This window comes from Oreochromis aureus, linkage group 22, assembly GCF_013358895.1.
Source record: "Oreochromis aureus strain Israel breed Guangdong linkage group 22, ZZ_aureus, whole genome shotgun sequence".
NCBI classification, from domain to species: Eukaryota; Metazoa; Chordata; class Actinopteri; order Cichliformes; family Cichlidae; genus Oreochromis; species Oreochromis aureus.
The window spans coordinates 7,068,812-7,095,015 of NC_052962.1; the positions used below are offsets into that span (position 1 = coordinate 7,068,812).

General features: G+C 40.0%; 1 protein-coding gene across 5 annotated transcripts; it reads right to left on the reverse strand.

Annotated features, from left to right (window-relative positions):
• On the reverse strand, positions 1-24,656 carry tent5bb (terminal nucleotidyltransferase 5Bb). Of its 5 annotated transcripts, none has more exons than XM_031741738.2 (5): positions 14,478-14,567; positions 14,042-14,184; positions 11,501-11,511; positions 10,778-10,948; positions 1-2,450 (listed from the first exon to the last, which is right to left on the reverse strand). In XM_031741738.2, exons 2-5 carry the CDS (start codon positions 14,109-14,111, stop codon positions 1,425-1,427), a joined length of 1,278 nt encoding a protein of 425 aa, XP_031597598.1. In that variant the 5' UTR covers positions 14,112-14,184; positions 14,478-14,567; the 3' UTR covers positions 1-1,424. The 5 variants fall into 5 exon arrangements, with proteins under 5 accessions (XP_031597598.1, XP_039461882.1, XP_039461881.1 ...); XM_039605948.1 differs by lacking the exon at positions 14,478-14,567 and adding an exon at positions 14,302-14,391; XM_039605947.1 differs by lacking the exons at positions 11,501-11,511; positions 14,478-14,567 and adding an exon at positions 24,327-24,656.
• Between the last annotated feature and the right edge of the window lie 1,548 nt (positions 24,657-26,204).

A 26,204-nucleotide genomic window follows, 5' to 3' on the forward strand; every position in this document is an offset into this window, starting at 1 on the left:
AACTTTTGATATTTTTTTAATGAAACAAGTACCCTGACCCTAGATATAGAAACTTACAGTAACCTGAATGAAAAAGATTCAAAAACAGTTCATACATAACAACTACTACAAAGGTCATATTCAGGCACTTGAAACCATATACAGTCTTTGTCATGCTACACAAAGAATTTCTTTGGTCCTTTTCCCTCCCAGTCAGGTCAGCTGAAACCACAGTCAGAACAAAAAATGACAAAAAAAAGTTTGGTTTCGTAACCAGTATTTACATTTCATTAAGACCCGAGCCTACGTCAGACACAAACTGAAAAAGTTCATATATAAAGCCTTCATATTTTTCCATATACATCCACATTGGTTATGAAATATCAGAACAAAAAGGTATAATTATAATGGCTCATATTAGATTTCTTTTTTCTTTTTACAGCAGTGTTAATCAATATAACTTAGTGGAATATTTTTGATACAAGAGTTGGCAAAACAACAAAGTTGGGGGACAAAATAACATGGCCACATTGTTACAGGGATACCAAGTGCTTGACACCCTAAAATCCCAATGTATCAGAATCCATCATGTTCTACCTTCAAGAGCTCCATCGCTGTTAAACTATATACTACTGAAACTTGTTTTCTTTCTTCAGCTGTCACATTTCTAACACAATTCAGTCGATTTGCTAACATTTTCCACTTGCAGCAGGTTTAGATGCTTGAGTATATGTAAATTTGTGCAACTGGCTTTCTTATCATCACTTGTTTAAAAAAATCTTTTAATAAAATGACATTAGTGAGAATCATTCAACACAACAGGAAAAATATGTAAACAGAACAAAAAGGTAGTGAATTCAGCTGTACTGTAAATATGCAGATGATCAGACAGCAAGACGGGAAAGATTCTTTTATGAGTTGGGTCAATAACATATTAAACTTTGTGTAGTTGCTATGCTAATAACTGTGTGACCTTTTAATTGAATGTTTAGGGCACAAAGGTTTTTTGGATGAAAATGCCCTGAGCAATGAGTTGGCAGTTAGATTCCTTCCTGTCTGGCCAAACCTCAGTACATGTCATTTGCCTCCCTCCTTTCCTTACGATCTTCACTTTCCCTACCAAATTATCCTTTAAAAATTCAAAACAAATCACAGGCACACATTGAGAATATAATTTCATGTTTTAGAAACGCAAGTTCATCCAGCAAAACAAAGACCTATTCCGTGAAGGCAGCAGAGCCAGAAGCTTAAGATGTACAGCTCGCAGACCCTGTAAATAGCTTCACGCTGAGAAGAATGGATTGTCTTCTACAGCCAAGGCTGCTCGACACAACACTGACCCATTACGGTGAACATTTCAGTTAATGAATGTTCTGCTTACATCAAAGTAAAGGTCCAAAAAAGAAAAAGAAACATAAACTTTCCACACACTGATAAAAGACAGCTCAGCTGCAAGGCAGCCATGTTTGATAAGAGTTACTGCACGTAGCCATGGGTGACTGAACTTGTGCCACGTAGTAATTGCTGAAGTTGACGTCTCTGACATAGGGAGCAGGCTGGTAGTAGCAGGTGATGTTGGACAGAGCGGGGATGGCATTCTGTTCAGCCATTACACGCAGCGCCAGGGCAGAAATAAGAGCCAGCGTTTGCCGGCGCTCGTGTCCCATCAGACACACAGTGCTTTCATCCACCACTTGTCTCAGAGTCACCAGATACTCGTAGCGCTTGTCCTCCATGCCCGCAAAGTGGTTCTGCAGATATCCCTCCAGCTTTCTCTGCTGCTCGCTTATGTCGGGGAAGTCGATGAAGAAGCGCGAGCACATGTAGCGCTGCATCTGTTTCATCTGAGTTGCGGAAGATGGACGGAAACCGCGCACCAGCAGGTGGCAGTACTTGAGCAGGCCGCCGCCCCGGATCTCTTCTGGACTGCGGGTGGCGATGGTCTTGGAGCGGAGGTGATCCAGAGCTTCCTCAAAGTCTCCATACATACTCTCTCCCTGGACTGTAGGGTGGAAGGTCTCGGACATGGCTGTTTCCGAGCAGCGGTCGAACAGCAGCAATGAGTCCAGAGTAATCTGGAAGGAGTCGACGCTGAACTCGAACTGCCTTCTCAGGGTGTCCACAAACTTCAATTCCACGTTTTTGCCAGTGTTGTTGGAAAGTGAGATGAGGCTCCAGCGATCTGTCTCGTTGCAAACTTTCACCAGCTTCTGCACATATGCCTCCTTTAGGGCAAGGGCTGTGATTCGGTCTCTGCACACCCCTTCGGGCAAGAAGTCCACCAGGCAGTCCAGCACCACGTCCTTCACCAGCCGGAAGGTTTTGTCATCAGTCAAACTCAAGCCAAAGATCAGGTCCAGGTCTTTGTAGCCAAGGCCGTTGTCCTCATGAAGTACGTGGCTGGCTGCTGAACCATTCAGCTTAACATCACGTACCATCACGCCATGCTCCTCCAGTCGAGCCCTGACCACCTGAAAGTAAAGACACAAAAAAGACATTAAATGAGAGACTAAACACTTTATTAGGTTTATTGTGGAAGTAGAACGAACAATAAAGCATAAATTTGTAATTGAGTTTGATTAAGTTTGATTATATATTTTTTAATCCGTAATTGCATAATTAAGTAGTTTCTATGTTTTATTATTGTTTTGGGCTTACATGAAAAAAAACACATCTCTGGAGTGAACAAAATGCTACAGCTTTTTTAAAGAGCAACTGGCACTTAAGTGACTACTTATTGGTGTAGTCTCTCACTCAAAAAGATGATCTCCATTTACATTATAAAGTGACAGACCAGCAACAGCATAAGCAAGAGCACCCACAAACCTCCCTCTGGCAACAGAGCTCTCTATAAGAAGACAGGCCAAAGCCAGACTGCCAAATGACTGTGAATGTGTTTCCCCCACTGCACCATAAATTCCACTTAATAAGTGAAAGATCCCAGATTCAGTCCCAGGACAAGATACCAGTCCCCTGAGGGGCTGTGTTACAAAGTGTATCTGGTGTAAAAATCTGCCAAATCAAATACGTGGTGCTACTCACTGTGCTGACCTCTGAATAAAGCGGGATTTATGGTTCAGTGGGGGTAACGCATTTACAGTCCTCAGGCAGTCTGAGGACGGTCCGTCTACCCATAGGGAGCTTTTTTGGTGATGGAGGCAGTGTACAAAATATATGCTACAACCGGTGTGTGGGCTACTCTTGCTTGGGGTGTTGTTAGTCCATCAGCCAGCTGCAGACACAAGCAAAGTTACAATATACAAGTAACAAGAAGTGAAACCGAGTAAAACCAAAGTTTTTTTCATTGTTTTCCCAGCTCTGAACTCTGCTGTGACCCCTAACCCTATTCCAACCCAGCTGTCAACCAATGTATCTTTAACAGGCACATAGGTCATGAGCGTCCAGCGACGCACTGTTAGGATTTTGGAGAACAACATAGGAGCACATCTAAAAACCCTTCTCTGTTCACTGTGCAGCTAGAAACGTGTACGCGGACAGACACATTTGCGGGACCATAAATTACGCCTCAGGGAGCAGCTGAGTGTAGCTTTTTTTAATCTCAAAAAGCTGCTCCACAGAGATAAGATGTGGAAAAGATGCGGCATGTCTGTGCTTGACTGGTGTAAGTGACTCATAAAAGGAACTGTTGAGCTGTGAACTTTTAAACTTATGAATGTGGACCAAATTGAGAAAGGCGTTTATAAGGTTATTGGAACACACTGTACAGATGCACTGCTGTGGTTCTTGGGAAAACTACAGAACTACAGACAGTTAAGATCTTTGTGCTTCCTGTCTGTTACATCACTCAAATCACACTCAGGGGGTGGGGGGCAACTAACTAGGCCAAGTCTGAAGAAATCCAAAGCACAGCTGTTCACAATTCATTAAAATGTTCTGACTGTGTTATGGGAATCTGATGTATGCTAGGTTTAACCTGCAAAAAAATACAGGGCACACATACTGAATGCTAAAATATTACTCTAAGCCTTAAGCTGAACTCTAACCCTGGGCAAGAATATTAGAATATATCAGAATATGTCATTTTTGGTTTTATTAAACTTTTCTCCCATATTTGGTCATTCAAGGAACAAAGTGAAAAAAAAAAAAAAAAAAATCCATTCGGACACATCCAAAAATCTTTGGTTTTGTTTTTTTATTCCTAGCTACTATTTTCACTAGAACCATAAATTAGTCGATCAGAGAGACAAAACACTTTAAAAACTCTAACTAGCTACACACACAGTCTTATCCAACCCAGAGTGAATTTAATAATCCTCAAAGATTTCTAAAACTCATATTTCTATATGCATTTTGTTGTTTATTCCACCTAATTCCAATTGAATTAGGTTAAGTTGTGTCCTGAAGCCATTGTTTAATGACCACATCTGGTAACCAGCACATTAGCTAGAGAGAGAGATCACATAAGAAGAACTGGATCAGTAAACTGGTTACTACTCCACCTAAAACCCCAAATTGGTGTTTTTCATAAACTTGTTTATTTATATTAAACAAATTAAATAAAATTATTAAAAAAGAAAGCTAATTTCAGTTACTGGCTCATTCACAAGCAGTTACCACAGCCAGTAGTTTTGGATGCTTGATTTTACACCGGAGGCCCTTTCTAACCCAACACTCGAGGGATTTGTGTCTCCTCCCAGAATCAAACCAGGAATCTTTTGATTATTACTTGAATGTGTAAACCACTATACTATGGAGGCACTAAATGTAATGATTATACCAAGGCAATCTAACATACAGTATCATGCACTGTGCTTAATACACAGACAATGAAATGCTGCATGTCCTGACAACTGAATGGTAGTTTCTTAACACCTTTAAACTACAGAATCTGAAACAAAAGTAACATATTTCTAATAATTCAATCAGTTTGACCACAAATCCAGTTACTTTCTAGTTTTCTGTCACCTAAACCTAAATGAAACAACAAGCGAAAACACTTCAAGAACAGCAAGATATATATAGTATATTGTGCTATTAAATGAACTGAAGAAACCCCATTACTCCAAAATCTAATGAGAAAAGGTAAGATATTTTTGCAGAGAGAAATTATGCAGGATTTCAGTCCAATGGACAAGACTGCAGAGATTTTTTTAACCTATCCAAGGGAAACCCACAGAAAGTATTTTCACTGACCTCACACTTAAACAGTTGGTTTGAGTTAACAGCACACTATAATGCGTTTGTTTGGGAGTCCCAAAAGTAGTGTATGGGGAAGTACAGCTGTGCTAGCCCCACAGAATGCATCCTTTACCACTCATAAAACAGACTGGTACATTTCCCAAATGACTCACCAGCACCTGATGAACAGTGCGAGAGCCTAACACTTCCAGTGATGTTAGAGTAAAAACACATTACAAAAAGAATTGCAAACACACCAGACTGTCTGGTGTTGACAACGCCTTGGCGACAGTCTTTCCACTTTCCTTCTGGCATCTTAATAGTTTCCTTGACTATTTCATTTAAGCTGTGGACAAAGTGTGTTTTTATTATAGCCGTTTGAAATGACCCAGCCAGCTGCCAGCACATAGTCCCCTGGACGCCAATGAGAGCTCTGGGCAGTGAGTCAGATTATCTCTGTGCCAAGTAAATGGCGACATCAAATGAGGAGTTATGAGTCCCTGACCTTCAAATCCACTCCAAGACTAACCCAGCCAGTCAGTAGTACAGTAGCTTGGCAGACAGCAGGGGATGCTGATGATGGTTTTACTTCTGACTTGAAATGCTTCCTCAAATTTCTTATGCACGGTTGCTCATTTCACCTGTGCTCTTAGAAGAGAATGGGTTTGGGGCTGGAACATGATGCTCTTGTGATAAAAGTTTTCAAAGAAGGATTCTGCTTGGAAGGATTCACTTAAGTTTTAATGTCTCAGTCCACTCAAACTTTATTTGATAGGATTATATCCAAGGGACCCATTTGGGGGGACTTTTGCTGTATTAGATGTCTGTGCCAGCCATGTAAGATTAAACTGGTGAGAACCACTCTAGTGTATGTGGATTTATTAGTAAAAACGGTCTTACTAACCACACAACCATCTCAGTTATCTCATATAAAATCACAAATTAAAGCCTCAGATACAGCACTGGAACAGAATCGTTATAGTTTAGGTGTAAGCATGTAAACTGTAAACTGTTGAGGTGAAAAAACTAGTAATTAAAACGTATTCACCCGCAACTCTGTATTTTTGTAATTACTTACATTTTTCAAATTTCATTACTTTTAACACTTAGTTTGTTTGTTTTTTCCTAGCTGTATCTTAAAACAAGCTATGCTTATTTTTGCTGCTTCAAATGTAGTTATACTTAAAAGTAGTCTGTGTATTTGTGCATTTAAAAAAAGGCTACAGAATCTAAAAAATAAACTACTATGGGTTGTATTGAAAAGTGGTTTCAGACGTGAGCTGTTTATTCAGTTTAAATCAAACCCCAAACCAAAGCAAACCAAAACAATAATACCAAGAAACTTTGGTCTTTGAACTCCTGAGTGTTTTTTGTTTTGTTTTTTAGATAATGTGATATTGTTATCCAGCCTCGATCTAACCTAGCTACCCAGTCTGAGCAGCATACACCTGAGTTCATTTTCTGGGATCCAGTAGAGTACACTAGCTGTAGCAACTAACCATGTTGGCCATGAATGGAACCATAACCTTGTTATCAGCTAATCCAGAACTGACTTCTTCCCGTGGTTTGTACTCCCACAATTTTTGGGTAACTTGTAGTTTTCTCGTGTCAAAAGAAGCCAAACTACAGGAAAAAGCTACAAGTTTACAAACACAGCTGATTCACTTTGTAAAATATTAATTTGTACCACAAGATGGTTTCATGTAACCTTTACTGCACCAGGTAATTCATTAAGAACGTATCATATTTACAAATACAACCTGGGAAAAGGCATTGGGTGATGAACAATTTATTATAAAGTTTGTAGTGAGTAATGACAGAGAGTACCCTTAAACATTTTTTAATGTATGGGTTTTAAAATGTAAAAATAAAATCTACACCTCATGTGATACAGATATAGCTATTGCCCTGTCCACAAAAGAAATGACGAGAAGTTTTAGTTTTCAAACTTTGAATTTGAAATTAAAACGAGCAGACAGAAACTCCAACTCATGAATGGAAAACCCAGCCAAAGAGATACCATCAACACTAAAAAAAAAAAAAAAAAAAAAAACCATTCAGCCTAGAAATGAATGTTCCCAGGTTACCTCCTCTACGAGAACTGGGAGCATGTGGTGTCTTCATGTTGCTCGGCCCCAACAATAGCCTACTGAGGAGTTGGTTTACAGTCTGGCAAGGGCAACAGCGGCTCAGGCGACTGCTCTCCATTTACCACAGTAACACTTTGTCATGCCCAGCCCTCAAGCCCACTGTTATTACAGGCACTAATCCCATCCTCATATTCTGCCTCAAACCCAGGCCATTCGCTACTGTCTGGAGAGTGGAGAAATGTTTCAAGGTTTCATGAAAAATAAGAACCCATACCTCTGCCTCCACATATGAACCCATTCAACAATTTACGTAACTATGATGCGTTCGTCATGTAATCTGTGTTTTTCATCATGTGATATGATGCTCCTCGGTATGTAGTGCACTGGGTGTGTGTAGGTTTAGTCTGCTGAGAGGGATATCACAGGATCTGGCTTTGAGCTGTCAACATTCACAGAAGTTTGAGTAACGACAAAAGTTTTCCTTCACTGCTCCCATGGTTCACTCACAACCAGACCTCAAACAGATGTTATTTTAATGTGGATATTAGACAAATACACTGGTAAGGGATTGTCCTGTGACCCTTTGGGACTGTGATCCATCAGTTACTTCGCCCAGTATGACGGCACAAAATATATATGGCTACAAAATCACTTAGGGGGATTGGTTTAAGGTTGAAAAACTACCAAACTAGCGGTTTTGAATGTTGCAGCCTATTTACTGTGAAACACCCCGCATTACTGTCAACCATTCGATAGTGGCTTAAATTTCTTTTTCCCCCTCCAACCACACTGCCACTGGTTTCCATTCATAGCCACATGGTATAAAAATCAACTTGCGGACATTCGAATTGAGTCTTTCAACAGGAAACATTGTGCCTGGCTTCATTTTTTTGTCGTAAAATCTGCATGGGCATACAGAACACAATTTCAAATCAGTCTACACTTACAGATGCAGTGCCTTCATGGTTTCCACCAGAAAGGTTCATCCTGACACGTTCAGCTGCTACAGAGAAGGTGGATTTACTGTTGCACTCAATTAATATATTTCTGTCAATGAGCTGTTTCATCTGTGAGTAACAGATCAAACAGTGAAGCTGTTAGCCCACTTTATAGCTTCTACCAGCAGGCACCTTAACATTTCACATTTGGCCAAAAAAATGACAGACCCCACACTCACAGTGTATAATATCAGCTAAGGTGCTATAGCATTTGCCAGGTTCTTCCATACTTTTTGAACTCCTTCGTAGAGATTTGAGCTGGATGTGTGTGACTTCTTAACTACACATTTAAACATTGTTGTTCTTACTTGAAATCCTAATCTGCTCAATTAGTTTTTATTTTATTAACAGCAGCAATGCAGCTATGTGTTGGTTCAAAGGTGTTATGATGCCACCTGCCACTGGTACATTATACATGGAACAAAGTTCTTTCCCAGATTTGGTTAAACACATTTCCAGAAACCGTGGGTCCGCTTCTCAAAACTCTAAACACAAACTACACATCTAGTGTAAAATGAAACACACCACTCAAAACCATCTTATCAAAACACATATTTATGTCAACTGAACTAACAAGAAAATTTTTAGAATTGCCTTCTGCTGCCTCCTCCACCTCTCGCTCTACCTCTTCCTCTATATAACGCTTGTATACGCCACTTGAAGCCACAATGATACATGATTGAATTGTTCTTCCAATTGAGACTGAACAAGTACAACTGCACTGCTTCCTCTTCAGTCACCTTTTCCACACACTATGTGCTTACACACCTCTGTATTATTTATTAGTTATTATTGATCACTGATCACAGGTCTTTGTCCTGTCTTCATCCCCTCACCCCAACCAGTTTCGAAAGATTGCCGCCTCTCTCTGCCAGAGGTTTCTTCCTGTTAGTAGGGAGTTTAACTTTGCCACTGTCACCATAGCGCTTGCTCAAAGGGGGTCATATGATTGTTGGGGTTTTCTCTGTTTTCTTTGTATTGTTGTAACGTCTTTATCTTACAATATAAAGCACACTATATAAATGAAATTGAATTGAATGGAACTGAATTAACTGGGAATCAGAGTGTTGCATTTTCTAAGCCAGTGTTCCTAGGTGAACAACGTGTGCTAATTCTGCATTCAGAGATTTTCAAAACTGACGCAGAATGATATCTGAGTGAAAACGGTGGAATAATGCTTAGAACTTAGCAGAACAGAGGCACGTTGTTTGTAGATGAGCTTCATGTGTAAAAAAAATAAATGGAAGAACACAGTAAAACATTTACCCCACACACACACACACACACACACACACACACACACACACAAAATAAATAAATACATAAATAAACCAATGAGTGATGTCACAATTGCTACAACCATCTTTTATATACAGTGTATAGTTTTAGTAAGTTAAGAAAAAGCTTTACTGGTGTTTTGAGTTAAGTAGTATTAAATATGCCAGCGTCTTAGCACTCAAACACAATAAATGAAGGATATTCTGGATAAGAAATTTTCTTAAACATTTACTCAGAAAGTTCCACAAAAAGAATGCTGGCTCATTGAAAGAAAAAATGGTTAAGGTCCCCTATGCCTAGAGGACTATATAATGGAAGAAAGGCATTACAGGGGAGAGATTACACTGGTAGGCCTCTTTGATTATAGGGGCCTTTGAAATATATGTGTGTGTGTGTGTGTGTGTGTGTGTGTGTGTGTGTGTGTGTGTGTGTGTGCGTGTGTGTGCCTGTGCAAGGGTCTTCCCTCCCCCATATGATCACTGTAGAAAATATGAATCATTCAAGCAACATATGAACCAGGATTACAGGCTATTAATGTCCGGAAAAACTGCAGCCCACGCAAATCCCCACATGTTTCACTTCTAGTAAATATACTGCGGTGTGGTCATTATCTCACAGAAACTGTGAAAAAAGGACTTGCGGAGGAGAAGCACTAGTGAGCTAGTGGAAATATGCAGTCACAGTGTTAGATCATCTCCACTAATGTGTCTCAGTATAAGTGATCAAGTATCTTTTAAAGTCTTATCAGCTCTGCCACAAATCCTCATTACTGCAGAAAAACAGCGCAATATGGAGCAAACAGAATATTTGACTATGCAGGCCTGATTTTGTTTAGCCGGGCTTGTTTAGAAGTTATGTTACTGTGTACCTTCGGAGCAACAAGTGAAATGTCATCGACTCCACAGTCAATGCAAAATAAATATATTGCACTCATCCGGTGTCAGCAGACTACTGTAAGCTGCTATTTTCTCATTACTAAAAACTTTATTACCAACATGGCATATGACACAGTTGTGAGCTACAGTGGCGGAATATCCTTATATATGCATTGCATTAAAATTGTCTTTCACCCACAAAAGGTAACACACCTTGTGTCAAATTAATTAAAATGACAGTTTTTCATTAATTTCTTTCTTTTTTCCTCAGTTTGTTTCTTTGTTTGTTGAGAATAGGGCGATATAAGGATACACGAAACTAAGAGATGTACTTTTCCCTCCTCTCTATCACTTCGGCTTCAGTGCGTTTTATTTGATAGCAGAACGACTATGAGAGAGCTAGAGAGAGGGGTCTCACCTGAACGATCTGCCGGGGCTGCACGGACAGCGTGGGGAAGTTTCCTCGGCCGTGGATCGGTACGCTCTCACCAAGGATGGAGTCCAAACGCCGCACCTGATCCCAAGACAGCACGCTCACCCGCCGACTCTGCTCCGAGACATCACCGGAGGACATGACGACCGGAGGCAACTGGACGTCCAGAGAGAGTGTCGTTACACTGTTAGAACAACTTAAAGCAATTCTCCCCGCACGAGGAAGAGCCGGTGACGTTAGGGCGACAGTGGGTGTGAAAAGCTCCCAGTGCGTCTCCCTCTCTCACTCTCTATCTGTTCTTGTGGAAAAACTTTCAGAAAGCTCCAAAATGTGTTAACTCTTTTAGAACATCGCACATTTCCAGAACAAAACTTCCAGCCTTCCTGTGCCTGCGTCGATCTCTGTCTCCACTGACTGTCTGTGCACATTAGAGCCTCCTCTGGACTCGCCCGGGGTTTTAACAGAGCAGGGATTAACGGGCGCCACCCCATTGGCTGGCCAGAGCCTTAATAATGCTTCAGCATACAGAATGCAGTCCGTTTGCACACAGACCCACACACACCTACTTCCCTTGCGTCAGATGGCATGTTCAATGACTGTAGGAAGTATGGTAATTACTGTGTACAAGTAAAAAAAAAAAACGCAACCTATCTTGAACTGCTCACGTCAGGCTGCAAGACTTTGCCCAAGCTGCATACAGGACCTCACCTCACACCAGTCTGTTTTATAGGAAGGAGAAAAGACAAAGGAAGTTTACTTCAAATGCATTTTACAAAAATAAAAAGCAAAAATAAATATATGCACAACTAAAACGCATAGAAACAAATGACAATATTATCATATTCAAATTCAGTGTTTTTAATGGAATAAACTGGAAGTTAATTTTTTTTTAAAACAGATTTCTTTTTTGATTTGATACTGTGAAGCTTAAACAATTAATAGCAGTAACATTAGCAAATATAACATGCTTCTATAAAGCCAAAGTCCTGAGTTATTTTCAGAAGAAAAAAAAAAGAAAACTTCTTGAGCCGGTGTTAAAAGATGAACAAATGCTTCACATCACAACTTTAGTCTGGCCATTTCCTCTAGGACAATTTTCTGGATATCCCGCTGTTAGCAGGCTAGCATCATTTACCTCTCAAGCGACAATATGGTAAACAGTGGGATTAAAGTTTAGATAGGTTTAGATACAAAAAAATGACAGAATTGCATTTCAGGAAATATAATTACTTTCTTGTTAAAGTAACTACTTTGTTAAATTTAGAGAAACATTACACAGTTATACAGACATTGTTATGCGTTGAGTAGCAACGGCAATGATCTCTTTTGGAGGCCCATGCATCTACCCCAAACTATTTTCTTTGTATAATTGCTGTCCTTCTTTTCTTTCAGACATCTAGATAACAAAGAAAAATTGAAACTCAAAAATCCTAGAACACGTATTCTGTATTGATTCCAAGTATATGCACAAATTTTCATGGCAATCTGTCTAAAAGTTAAGCTAACAGCATTTCATCCTAAACTGCTCTCCCAAGTCATCCTTGTCAAAGAAGAGATCAGCGCCCCTTCACCAGCCCTCCTTTGTTCCTGGACAGAAACTTGTCATCTGCTTTGTTTTTATTTCCTGTAATTGGTAAAGTTTAAAAAGACTTTAAAGTGGAGTATGATTCTAACCACAATCTACAGAATTATGAACGCTCACTTAGAGTAAAAACAAAATGGGCTACAAGGTGTTGTTTTCATCTGAAACCAATACATTAGAATACAAAAGCAGAGGAAATGTGGAAAGAGTTTTGCTCAGCCCACGCTCAAAGGAAAATGACCTAATTCATTTTGGTGATACCATTTTGTACAACACAAGGTCATGATGAAGACTCACGCATTTCTGGATGTTGTGGTTGACCAACATACCCGTGTTAGAGACATTATTCATTTTTGACCCCTGTGGAATGACACAAAAGGATTTCTCGAGCTGAACTATATTTGCCTTGTCGTTGTTTCATTTTCATAGGAGTAATTTGTGTGTTTCCTCCCATGACAGAAAAAACATGGGGAAGTCCCAGTGTCATTTTAAAGCAGTATGACAACATGCAAAACATTGCCATGGTCTGCATATCATGTGCATAATGTAAATACTGTACGTCAGTCTGCATTGAGTCAACCGGCAATAGTAAATACTACACACTGTACTGTTAGCACAAGCTCTACAAAAACTATTGGTTTTTATGAGTTGACAGTACACGTGTACATGAATATAGTCCCTATTTATTTATTTATATTTAAACACCAGCTGCTGATACGCACAAACATACATGCTTTATTTTCAAGTCAATATTTGGTTTGACTACTTTTTTGGATGTTGGCCATCTTTTGTTCCACTCTATATCAAAATAATCACACTCGTCTTCAATAAGTTTTGAGGTTCAGGCTCTGGGGATGCCAATCCATGACTGAAGTCTTCCATTGTGTGTTTTTATATCCGGGTATGCTTTTACTGCATTGGCAGCGTGCCAGGAATCATTTTCATGTTGTGAAATGAAGCCCTTACCAATCAGACACTTCCCAGCTTGTACTGCATGATTGATCAAAATATGACAGCACTTTTCTGTGTTCATAATTCTATCAATTTTGACAATATCCTCAATACCACTGGCTGAAATGTAGCCCCGAACCATGACAGAGCCTCCATTGCGTAGACACTGTTGTACTTCTCGCCTAAACTGTATGCTTAAGGAGTTGAAAAAGAAATTTCAAATTTGGATTCATCACCCTATAAGACCTGTTGCTACTGATTTTTACTCTTGTGTAATTTGGGTCACCTCAGCCTTTTCTGCTTTTTTCCCTTCCTTAACAATGACTTGTGATGAGGCTTCAGTTACAGTTTTTCTGAACTGCTAGTACATATATTACTTGAAAACTACACAAAGTTTCTTAACATCTTAAACACAAATCCAAAAATTCAAACTACATTCAGAAAAGGCCAGACTTTTCTTTCAAAATCAAACTATCACCTCAAAATCAGCTATTGTGTGGTCAAAATCAAACTGTATGTGTGTATATATATATATACACATACTGGATGCATCACTGCTGAAAGTGTGTGTAGGTTACACTTACTTTCACATACTGATATTGTAGATTGTGCAGAGTTGAGCTCAAAGGGTACTCTGTAAACTTGTTAAATGCTAGGTATGTTGCATTGGAGGACACAGCCTATCATTGACAGAGACACACTGTTGATTCACTCACAGCTGACACTGTCTTCAGTCCGTCTCTGCTGGATTTCATCAAGTCGAATGGCATTATTTTGAAGGACCATATCAAAAATGAGTGCTTCGTGTTGTTGGCATAGAAGAGCAGCCTTTCCACCCTCATTTGGTCATCTTTCAATTCTAGAAAAGGAAAAATGAGAAAATGCACTTATCAGTCCAAATCATACAAAGATATGCCACATTTTCAGTTAATTGCTCTTTTGGAATCACGTTGGTTGGTGCAAACATATTATCTACCTGTAAAACTGTTATTGTTGTCTTTTTTATAGATTTGACTAAAGGAATGAGAGCAATGTCAAGGTCCCCGTCAGCCATAGCAAAGATCTGGACTCTAATGCCAACTTGAACGAAAGCATAACTTTAGGAGGACCAGGAAAACCTTAACCTCTGTTTCAGTCCAGGACTATAAATACCTTGGAGTACGCATAGGCCAGGGGTAGGGAACGTTAGTCCTCGAGGGCCGGTGTCCTGCAGGTTTTAGATGTGTCCTTGATCCAACACAGCTAATTTAAATGGCTAAATTAGCGCCGCAACATGTGTTGAAGTTCTCCAGAGGCCTGGTAATGAACAAATCATTTGATTCAGGTGTGTTGACCCAGGGTGATATCTAAAACCTGCAGGACACCGGCCCTCGAGGACTAACGTTCCCTACCCCTGGCATAGACAATAAACTGGACTGGGTTAAAAACACTACTGCCCTCTACAGCAGGGGTGTCGAACTCCAGGCCTCGAGGGCCGGTGTCCTGCAGGTTTTAGATGTGTCCTTGATCCAACACAGCTGATTTAAATGGCTAAATTACCCCCTCAACATGTCTTGAAGTTCTCAGAAGCCTGGTAATGAACTAATCATTTGATTCAGGTGTGTTGACCCAGGGTGATATCTAAAACCTGCTGGACACCGGCCCTCGAGCCCTGGAGTTCGACACCCCTGACCTACAGGAAGGGCCACAGTCATCTCTATTTTCTGAGGCAGCTGAGGTCTTTCAACATCTATCAGACAATGCTCAGGATTTTCGAGTCTGTTGTGGCCAGTGCCATCCTCTATGCTGTTGCATGCCGCGGTAGCAGGTTGAGGGTCGCATATGCCAAAGGACTCAATAAACTGACCCGCAAGGCCAGTAATGTTGTTGGGACGGAGCTGGACTCCCTTAGGGTGGTGTCTGAGAGGCGGATGTTGTCCAAGACAAGGACAATGCTGGATAATACCTCCCATCCAGTCCATGGCGTGCTGACCAGCCACGGGAGCACGTTCAGTGTGAGACTGCGATTACCAAAAAGCACCACTGAACGACACAGGAAATCATTCCTGCCAGTGGCCATCTCCCTGTACAGCTCCTCCATCTAACACACTGTAAACACTGCAATAGTTACATCCTTTTGCACATGCTCTACAGTAAAAAAAAACAAATGACAAAATAATGAAGTTCACAGGTTAGAGTTAAATGTCAATCATATATATCACCTCTGTAATATTCTTGATATTTATAATTGATTGATTTGTATATATTAGTGCTATTTCTTAAGTTTGTAAACTTTGTAATATATTATATTATTTAATTAGTTTAGTCTGTTACTGTTACTGTCTTGGAGCAACTGTAACCCACATAATTTCCTTAGGGATTATTAAAGTATTCTGATTCTGATTCTGATCATGAACACAGTGGTTTTGAGCAGCAGGTAATCAAGGGGCGCATACATCACAGGGGAGTTCGCATAGGAGCCACAACATGGAAAAAGCCAGTATTGGGGAACCAGGTAAGTGAAAGAGGTTAATAGTGGACTCTTAGCCAAGGTCAAGGTGGACTGAAAAGAGGGAGACAACAAGGTTAATGCAGGGAAGCAAAACACAGAGAAAAGAACAGAGCCGATTTATCAGTAGTAGTAGGAAGCAGACAATCTGGCAAAGTTTGATGGCTCGAACAGGTCCTTAAATGTTCAGTTCAATTTATATGGCACCAAATCCCTGCAGTTGCCTCACGAAACTTTATATTGTAAGATAAAGACCATACAATAACACAGAGAAAAAAAATAGTGGCTAATAGTGGCTGATGTGTTTGAGTGGGGAACCTGTAGTCATCTCTTCCTATACTCATCACTGGGTCATCCCTTGAGTTAAGTGCCTTTTTTCTGCTTGAATGATTAATAGGTCTGTGTTAAGTGACTTAAAAAGAACATCAAAATGGGAAGGTACAGGGGCTGAACTGAAAATAGGTGAAAAATTTGTTTTTTGAAGCAGCAACCTAAGCAGAGAAGCCCAGACCTTACTGTTCCTAGTGACTTCATTTAATGTTCCTCCAGATGAGCTAATGTGTTCCCAGACCAGCCGAGAGATGTAATCTCTCCATGGTGTCATGGGTCTGCCCCAGTAGGAGATGACTGGAATACCTCAGCCACAAATGTCCCAGAGGCGCTCTAGTTAGATTCCTTGAATACCTCAACCACCTTTTGCAGCTCAACTCTGAGGTCCTTTAAAATCATTCATCTCCTTGCTCTATCTCTACTGGAGATGCCAGCCACAACTTGGGAAAAATAACTTCTGCCAATTGTACCGGCAATCTCATTCTTTCAGTCACCACCCAGAGACTCTGACCATAGGAGAGGTTAGGAATATAGATCGACCGGTAAATCAATGCCTTTGCTTTTACACTCAGCTCTTTCTTTACCACAACAGACCAGTACATTAGAGTACTGAATCAAAGCCAATACAGACCCAGTCTGTCAATCTCCAGCTCCCCTCTCCCCTTCCTCATGAACAAGACCCAAAGATACTTGAACTCCTTACCTTGGGGCAATGACTTGTCCCTGACCTGGAGTGGACACTCCATCATTTTCTTGTTGAAAACCATAGACTCAAGCTTGGAGGTGCTAATTATCATTCCTAATTCTTCACATACCGATGTGAAGCATGTCAGTGCAAGCTGGAAGTCATCAAATGATAAAGGCAACAAAACCACATCATCTACAAAAGCATAGATGAAATCCGTAGACCAGGGGTCGGCAACCTGCGGCTCCGGAGCCATATGCAGCTCTTTAGTCCTTATAGTGCGGCTCCGCGTGGTTTGGGAAGTATTTAGCTGAAGTGTATTTTATTTATGTTAGTTCTTTTTTTTTAACTTGTATTTCTAAATTGGAAGATTATTGTGATATTGAAATATAAAAATACAATTATATTCTATTTTTTTTTTTCATCGCTCAAAATAAGCATCACACTCGCAGAAGCCGGTATACCCGCCGAAACGCCGTGCATTTATCGAGACTTTCAACCCCAGGTAGGTCAATTATGGATCTTCGGATCCACATTATGTCAGCAGCTGTTCTCCACCATGAACTATGTTAAAAACAAACACCGCTCACGCCTCACAGATGACAGCTTACAGTCCTGCGTAAAGATGAAAGTCACTTCGTACAGCCCCGATTTGCAGACGCTGTGCGCAGAGGTTCAGGAGCAAAAGTCCCATTGTAAACATACCACGGCAGACCCGACGATGTTTCCATGAACATGCTTTTCAGCATCTCTTTACACAGCCCGACACATACCAACACAACAGCATAGATAGCACAGACATTAAGGCGGCGAGGCCTGATTGCGGGTGCCGCTCAGGTGCGTCTGCCTCCCCTGCAGCGGCGCTGCAAACCACGCCCCGCCACACACATTAACCAGGTAAAATACATATTTAGGCAGAATTTTGCAAATATCTATTTTTTATATTTTAGCAGCATAGAGCTTTTTTCCCAATTATTTTTTAAAAGTCAGGTCAAGGCTCCAAAAGCCCAAAGGCGATATAACAGTTTTTGTTTGCTACATGGATCATTTTAGTTCAGCTGGGTGTTTTTCCTTTTGTTATATTTCTTTAAGAGTTCAAAATGTGTTAATTACATAAATAAAATGTAATTTTCTCTGTTGCACTACATGGTTTTCATAACCAACACACCTTAGTTGTTCACACAAAGCATAAAAACAATATATACAGTGTTATCTTCATTTTAGATGTCAAAAAGTATTTGTGGCTCCCAGTGTTTTCTTTTGCGTGGAAACTGGGTCCAAATGGCCCTTTGGGTGTAAAAGGTTGCTGACCCCTGCCCTAGACCATCCCTAGGAAAACTTGGGCTACTTGGTTCCACCTAGAAATTCTGTCCAAAAACTCATGAATAGAATTATTAACAGAGGGGAGCCCAGCAGAGTCAAAAACGGAGAAGGAGTCCAACTTATTGCTGCCTGTGCAGACCAAGGTGTGGCTGCGGTCATACAGGGACTGGCACATCTCCCACAGGAAGGGGGGTCCCCCCCAAGGGACACTGTGAAATCCCTCCTTCAAGTCCACAAAACACATGTAGACTGGTTGGTCAAACTCCCACGCAAGCTCAAAAGTGTTCGAGAGGCTAATGAGCTGCTCCAGCATTCCACTACCAGGTAAAAAACCTCCTGAATCTGAGGTTCAAACAAAGGGATGGACTATCGGTACTGAAGAGGGACTACCACCCCATTTTGCCAATGCAGAGGCACCACCCAAGATTGCTGCTGTTTTTACTAAGTTCATTATTTTACTTCTGTTGATCGTATGTTATTTTATTGATCAACAATATATATTTTGCAATTCAATATTACAAACCTTAACTTATGTTATATGGGTAGTGCTATTAAATTTAACTGGAGTGTCACTTTTTAATACAGGGTAAGATATATGTGAGTTTCTATAGAATATGAAGCCATAGCTCAGTGCTGTGAGAACACATGTGTCTTAAGTGTCATCTTACAATTCATTTGCATCTATTCCTTCATTCCATGGAATTTGCTAGTGAGAAAAGCCTCTGCCTTCCCAAATTAGCACACTTGTTATTTTTCCACATAAGGTCACCATAGGGTCTGTCGTCCATGTTTTTCAATTGCGCTGACTTTTCCTGCCTGAAAGGAAGGAATGTGTGTCTGTGTGTTTGAAAAAGCCACAAAGAAATGCAGCAGAACACTGTGTTGACAGATTAGATGGTGGCATTTCAAACTAGCCTTTTGTTAAATGTGACAAATGCAGATTTGCTTATCTTGTTAGACCACTTTGATTAACATTTATATTAGCAAATATCATTATCACTGCCCTATCAATCATAATGTATCCTTCAAAAATCAGCTATCCTTATGTAAAGTTCATTAAAATAATATTACAGAAATGTCAAGAGATTTATTCTAAAGACACTTCTTCAGCTAAGAGTCTAAGAGGAGAAACACACACAGACGCTGCAGCATTTACTTGTATACAAGGGCGATCACAGAACGCTCACACCAGAGTGGGGGCCCTGTGATGCGCGCTCTGTTCTTGCACGTGTCTTTATTTATACATAAGAAAAATGAATACATTTGACGTGAGCATGTGTGTGTGTGTGTGTGTGTGTGTGTGTGTGTGTGTGTGTGTGTGTGTGTGTGTGTGTGTGTGTGTGTGTGGGAGGTCAGAACTGCTTGTTTGACTTCTTCCTATCGCTGTGAGAAGACTCAGATACAAATATCAGAACATGTTTTATAAAGAACAATCAGTCCTGAACAATGAAAAGAACAACCAGTTCTAAGCAAGGAAATGATCATCATGCAGCATTCTATCACAAGCAAACTTATATCATTAAAAGCTTATACTGACTAAAACATACAATTTTCTATTGACATTCCCTCCTGTTGTCAGTATAACCTTTAAGTGAGATATCAGTATGTAACATCTTGTTGTACATTTTCTGTCACATCATCATTAATCACACAAAGTCTTCACATTCCAACAGGTCGGGGTCATCACCATCATCATTTGTCACGGCAATGTATGCAGCTACAGTGGAAACGATTATGCGGTTAATCATGAGTTTTAGACATGGCAGGATACATGTTACAAAACACAAAATAAAAGTAAAAATACTCCAGCTCCGATGAGTAAGATAAGATAAGATAAAACTGTATTAATCCTATTAACTGTAAAATTCGGTTTCCAAATAGCACAGCACCGACAGAAGCTACAGAATGTGAGCAGAATACTATATATACACATATATAAATACAGAGACATATATATAAATAAGAGTATACAAAAGGTAGAAATAGAATAAATACAAATACAAGGGAATTGCAAGTATTTCAAGTATTGAAGTCTACTGCACCGTTGGTTATTAACAAAAAGTATTGCACAGTGAAAAGGCAGTAGTAGTCTTTTTAGCACCTGTAGCCAGGAGCCAGTGTAAAGCCAAGAAAACCAGTCACTTGTATTACTCACATAGTCCTGATTTTGGGCCTGCTGGATCTGTCTCAAGGCGTTCGGGGCGTCAGTCATGTTTGATGAGTGTACATTGTCTGGTATGTAAGTGCAGCAGGTGTTGTTGAAGAGGACGCAAAGTCCCCCTTTCTCTGCCAGTATCATGTCCAAAGCTACTTGATGTTGCATCACTGCGATCCGTAATGCATTGATTTCCTGATCTTGCTGTTCGTTGATCTTGCATGAAGCGTTCAAGAAGAGTCCAAAGCGGTAGTCCAGAGTTTCGATCCTCAGCATGTTTTTTTCCGGTTCCCACCCAGGGGAACAATGTGTGGAGTACTTTCTGTCCGGTAGTCCACAGTTTGAATTCCTCAGGTACATTGCTTCAGGTCATGTGGTTGAAGTTTAGGGAACATAGATCTTCTTTTCCGGCGTGCTGTAGAAGTGATGTTTACTGCGGTCATCCTGAAAGTGTGGTCTGACAGGAATATAGGAGCACATGTTCCTGTCCAGCCTGGGGGCAGTATGAAATATGCCCGTTGTCCACATAGCTAGGCCATTCCTTGCACCCAGTACGTGCCGTTAGAAGGTCCACTCATATTCACAGGGGCGCCTTCTCCGTGGACTGCAGTTTGGACGCAGTTTGTCGTGTTTCCAACGGGTGTGTTACCTTTCTCTTGTTGATAACACATGGAGTGGTTCTTCTCTGGGAGTTGGTCCAGAAACACTGGGAAGTGGATGGATGTATTCCGGTTTGTCACGTTGAAATTGATCCAGAAGAGTTGATCACATGTTCCATTACTAAGTCCAACAGCATGTGGGATTGTGTCGTTGGTGATGATTCAGCTGTGTTGGAATCCAATGCCAGCGAAGCTGGCTGCACACTTTGCTTGAGTGTTGTTCATATATTCACCATATAGTGTGGGGTGTGTCGATGTGCTGGGCATATGAGAACAGACATAACAGTCTGTATTTGCCGATTCCGCCTTGGTCCTGTCGTGGATATAACGGTACCAGGCATTGTTCATCCAAGGGTGGATGTGGTCTTGCATCATATCTCTTAGGTGCGAGTTGTCGTGCGTCCATCTTTTCTGTCTGCCTCGTGGTTCAGCTGTTGTTGGCGTCAGCTGGGGTCCTGTAAGGGTGAGCGTTGTAGTCAAGGTAACCAAGAGGGTCCACCTTCCTTGTAGCAGTTGCGAGATTATTATGCTGTTATATATTACATTATACCTGTAATCAAAATGAGTGAATCATGATACTGCTGTAGGCCACATCATACTTCTTGTGTAATCAATATGTAGTTTTAGTTTGCATCATACTTCTGAGTTAAAAGAATGTGAAAATCATTAGATTAATTAGATAGGTTGGTATTATCCTATACTGCTGATTTGCTGTGAGTGAGTTACACTATTTCATGTCATTTCATACTGCTGAGTTATAAAGAGAATATTGTGTTCAGAGAGTCAGGGCCTTTTTTTTTTTTTTTTCCTCTCATTGTAGAGACAACAGAGCACATTGCACGGGAGCAGATAAACAGGGAGCCAAGGTCATAACTCAGGCTCACTGGGAGTTAGAAAGAATGTAAATGCTTAGTTTTGTGGCTGTGGTGCATTTTGTATGGCTTCTTTTCTTTTGTTTAGTAGCTTTCTGCCTTCACCTGAGAGGGTGTGCCCTAAGTATGTGACTTTATAATTAGAGTTTATTTAAAGATACCTTGTGGCCTTAACTCAGCGACGTAACACAGCCATAGTATTTTGCTTACACCCTCCCTCTGTGTGGCCAGTCACTAAAATGTCATCTACGTAGAGTAGAAACTGTCTCTGCCCCTCAAAAGTGAAGCCAAACACTGAGAAAACGTTTGATAAGTCTGTCACTGAGAACCATTGTTTTATTTTGGAGTGACTTGATTCAGTATAGTGTGGGATTTGCTACTACTGGTGGCATCATTTCAGTGATTTCATTTATTGCTCGCAGATCATGCACTAGACGGTATTTTGCAGTATTAGCTTTCTTCACCACTTAAACAAAACATCACTCTTTGTTTGTTTTATTATTATTATCATTATTATCATTATTATTATTATTATTGTTGTTGTTATTATTATTTTAAATTCTCCTTTCTCAAAAACAGAAAATGAAATTGTAGTTGTTCTTGGCTGAGAAACACAAAACCCCTTCTTTCTTTTTTTTCCCAAGACAAGAAACTAAGTTTTAACTTTTCTGCCTTATCACCTAAAACAAAGCAGACAACCCAGCTCTCAGCTGGCTCTGAACTTATCATCATCAAGGTCGCATGATGAGAGCTACTTCAGAAGTCAAAGTACTCCTTACTCAAGCAACACGTCAAAAAAACAAAAACAAAAAGCAAAAAAACTCTACACACACTACACAGAGAACAACAGTAAAGACACAACTGAAAATGCTGTTCTTCTTCGTTCTCCTTGAATTTTAGAATAAACTTCACCTGCATTAGTAAATCATATGCCTAATCATTATGTGTCACTAGTGTGATCACAAATTTATTTATTTTTTTCCAATTCAACAAAACAAAACAAAACAAAAAGGCTGCTGCCAAAAACAAATCAGAAGTATGAGGGGAAAAAAACTGAGCTCACAGACAGCTGCATGTTGCAGCTCCTGCTCTAAAAAATGTGTAACCTGCTCATCAGCTTACAGTGACCACATATTTAACTCAGCTTCTCACTCTTGTAACTTTAGCTGTTATAGACAGGGTTTAGCTTATTAGTTGTTACTATAGGTGTGCTCTATATTTCAGCAATGTCTTAGGATGACAGGTTTTCAAGCAGGTCAAGTGCTTCTATGCACTTAAAGAAAATATCTAAACTAATTATTTTCTTCATCTCATATGTCATTGTACTGAAGTTGAGCAAACCTTAAGCTTGATGCAGACTACTTTTAGCAATTATCCACCTCACATCATAACTGACTGAGGTGCCTCTTCATATTAATATTATTTCATTATTAACGCTATTATCTCTTTATATAACAGCAATAGTATATTACAATATTTATTTATATTTTATTTGTATCCACCAAGGGTGGTGATCTGCAGTTTCACCCTTTCCCAAGCTGGAGACATTTACCTTTTCACACACTTTCCTTGGCTGAACAATGACAAAACCTTAATATACCTTATGCATTTCTCTAATTTATTTAATATGTGTTTGTGTGAATCATTCTGTTCATTCAGGGCATGGTCTTCATCCCAACTATGTGTCATTGTTAATACCAGTTTACAGGTTGTTATCCTTGCTATCATCAACTTGAATACATTACAGTTAAGTTCTAAATCAATTTAGCCTTTTGTTTATTTTACTTTATTCCTCTTGTATCTATATGTATTCAGTCGGGTCTGTTTCCAGCCCTTTTTAAACTTCTACTTTGATCTTGAATTTTTCACTTGGTGAGGGATTATTATGTTCTTCCTGATCTGAACTATTCTCTTCACCTGAGCTGCTATCCTGTTCTAAGTCACTGTCTTCTTTGTTTGTTAATGCTTTTACTCTTTTTTGCCTGTCGTCCTCTCCATTCCTCTCCCTTTCTTTTGGATTACTCCTGCTCCGGTTTATTGTTTTTCTAACCATCCCTCATCAGGTGTTAATTTTGCTTGTTTATTCCCCATTTTTAAAGATTTTGCTGGGCCTTCACTGACACGCTTGACTTCAGAGTGGTTTACTGATACGGCCTTCGACTTGACCCTAAAGGTCAAGCGGTATCAGTTTTATGAGTCGAAGCTCAACTGTTCTCCTCTGTCACCAGTACGTGAGCCTCAAGCAAACAACAAAATAAAATAGAAGTAGTTCAGCAGCGTATTGTGCTGTAAAATCAACTTACTTCTAGACACATACACACATAGACATTTGCGCGCCTTTACAATTTGTTATGAAGTAATTACGGCTACTTCTAAAACCTAAGTCTAATTCGGTTCATATTGGCGAATCCTAACCTATTTTATTTTTCTATTTTGTTTGTTATTCGGTTCATTACGGCGATTCCTAACCAAAATAGTGTTTCTCTCACCCTCAGACGTCTCACTGGTGGTTCGGATCGCCAGACTGAATCCCACCGCCATGGACCAGACTAAAAACACCGGCCTGGACCCGAATTTTAGCGTCCCAGGTCTTTCGGCCTCATCTAAGAGGGCTGTGCACAGACATCGGTGCTGGCTTCCCACGGCGTCAGGAATCAGTGCTGGATCCTGGAACAGAGTCACAGATAACAGTTCTGATATTTCTGCCCCGGCTTCGAAGGACCAAAATAAATGTCAAGAGATTTATTCTAAAGACACTTCTTCAGCTAAGAGTCTAAGAGGAGAAACACACACAGACGCTGCAGCATTTACTTGTATACAAGGGCGATCACAGAACGCTCACACCAGAGTGGGGGCCCTGTGATGCACGCTCTGTTCTTGCACGTGTCTTTATTTATACATAAGAAAAATGAATACATTTGACGTGAGCATGTGCGTGTGTGTGTGTGTGTGTGTGTGTGTGTGTGTGGGAGGTCAGAACTGCTTGTTTGACTTCTTCCTATCGCTGTGAGAAGACTCAGATACAAATATCAGAACATGTTTTATAAAGAACAATCAGTCCTGAACAATGAAAAGAACAACCAGTTCTAAGCAAGGAAATGATCATCATGCAGCATTCTATCACAAGCAAACTTATATCATTAAAAGCTTATACTGACTAAAACATACAATTTTCTATTGACAAGAAACATTTGTGCTAGGATTTTATAACAAATTCAAATGTTTCATCAGGGGGTAAACATATTTGTGGTATGAAAATTATATAATAATATGTTCTACTTTAAGCTCAGCTACAAGGGTCTCTGTGTTACATCACGGCCATTTCTCAGGCATTCATCTGTGATGAGCTATGTTGCTCAACTAGCCTTCTGGTATTTGCATTTGGTACCTTGGTTACCTAACAGCCTGTGTGTTTGTGTAATGTCAGCATGGAAACTATAGGGCAGTCCCATTGATGGTGAAAATACCTCTGACTGCAGGATTTGATTTAGGAATGTGTGGACTGGATTTCTAGCCTGTTACCCCTGAATGTATTTTGGTGACTTAATAACATTAATATCCCTGTACACATCTGGTTTGATGCTATATTGTTTTTAAAAAATAATCTTTTAACTGCTATTTACTGGATCTTGACATACACTTTCAACTCCATTTAATAAAGGACTTAGATCTACATCTTAACTAATTTTTAGGAAATTCAGGACATTTAAAGAAAATTTGGTAGAGATATAAGTAATTTAATAGATTAAATCTCAAAGTATTTTAATATCGATAATGTAATATTTTAATAAATAGATTAATCTAGGGGTCGTCACGTCTCCAGCCACTCTCTTCTTCACCTCTCTTGTCCACTGTCCATTGGATGACTGACCCCAGTTATTTAGAGTAATCTACCTTCTCTCTGAGCTGATCCCTGATATAAACCCACCCTGATTTTGAATCCATCTGTAACTCCTACTGGCAACCTTACCACTGTCTTGGCATCCAGTCATATGCTTCAATTTCTAGTCACAGTGCAACTCCCTCTGACCTTCATACTTCTCCATCAACACTCTCAAACCAAACATCACATCTATAGTATGCTTTCTCTGCATTAAGCCATACTGCTGCTCACTGATCATTCTCAGCCTAGCTTCATCAACTCTTTCCCATATCTTCATTACAACAGTTCTGCACATCAACCTTGTTCTTGAAATTCTGTATCAGTACACTTCTTCTCATCTGCCATCATGTCAGCTGGACCAATCATCTTTCCAGTCTTTATCATCGTCTTAGCTGCGTTAACTGTTACACATACATCATCCCTTTGTGAATGCCATGTGAAGTTCTGCCTTTGTGTTTGGCCTGGCAAAAATCACCGGTGTTTG

Bases quoted from the DNA above. Each gene is read 5' to 3' on its own strand.
- tent5bb (XM_039605947.1), bottom strand. From the start codon at position 24,378: ATGGCGGTGGGATTCAGTCTGGCGATCCGAACCACCAGTGAGACGTCT. The intron at 14,185-24,326 runs GTGAGAGAAACA...TTCCTTTTCTAG, and splicing joins CACCAGTGAGACGTCTGAGG to AATTGAAAGATGACCAAATG. The intron at 2,451-10,777 runs GTGAGACCCCTC...CTTTACTTTCAG, and splicing joins AGCCCCGGCAGATCGTTCAG to GTGGTCAGGGCTCGACTGGA.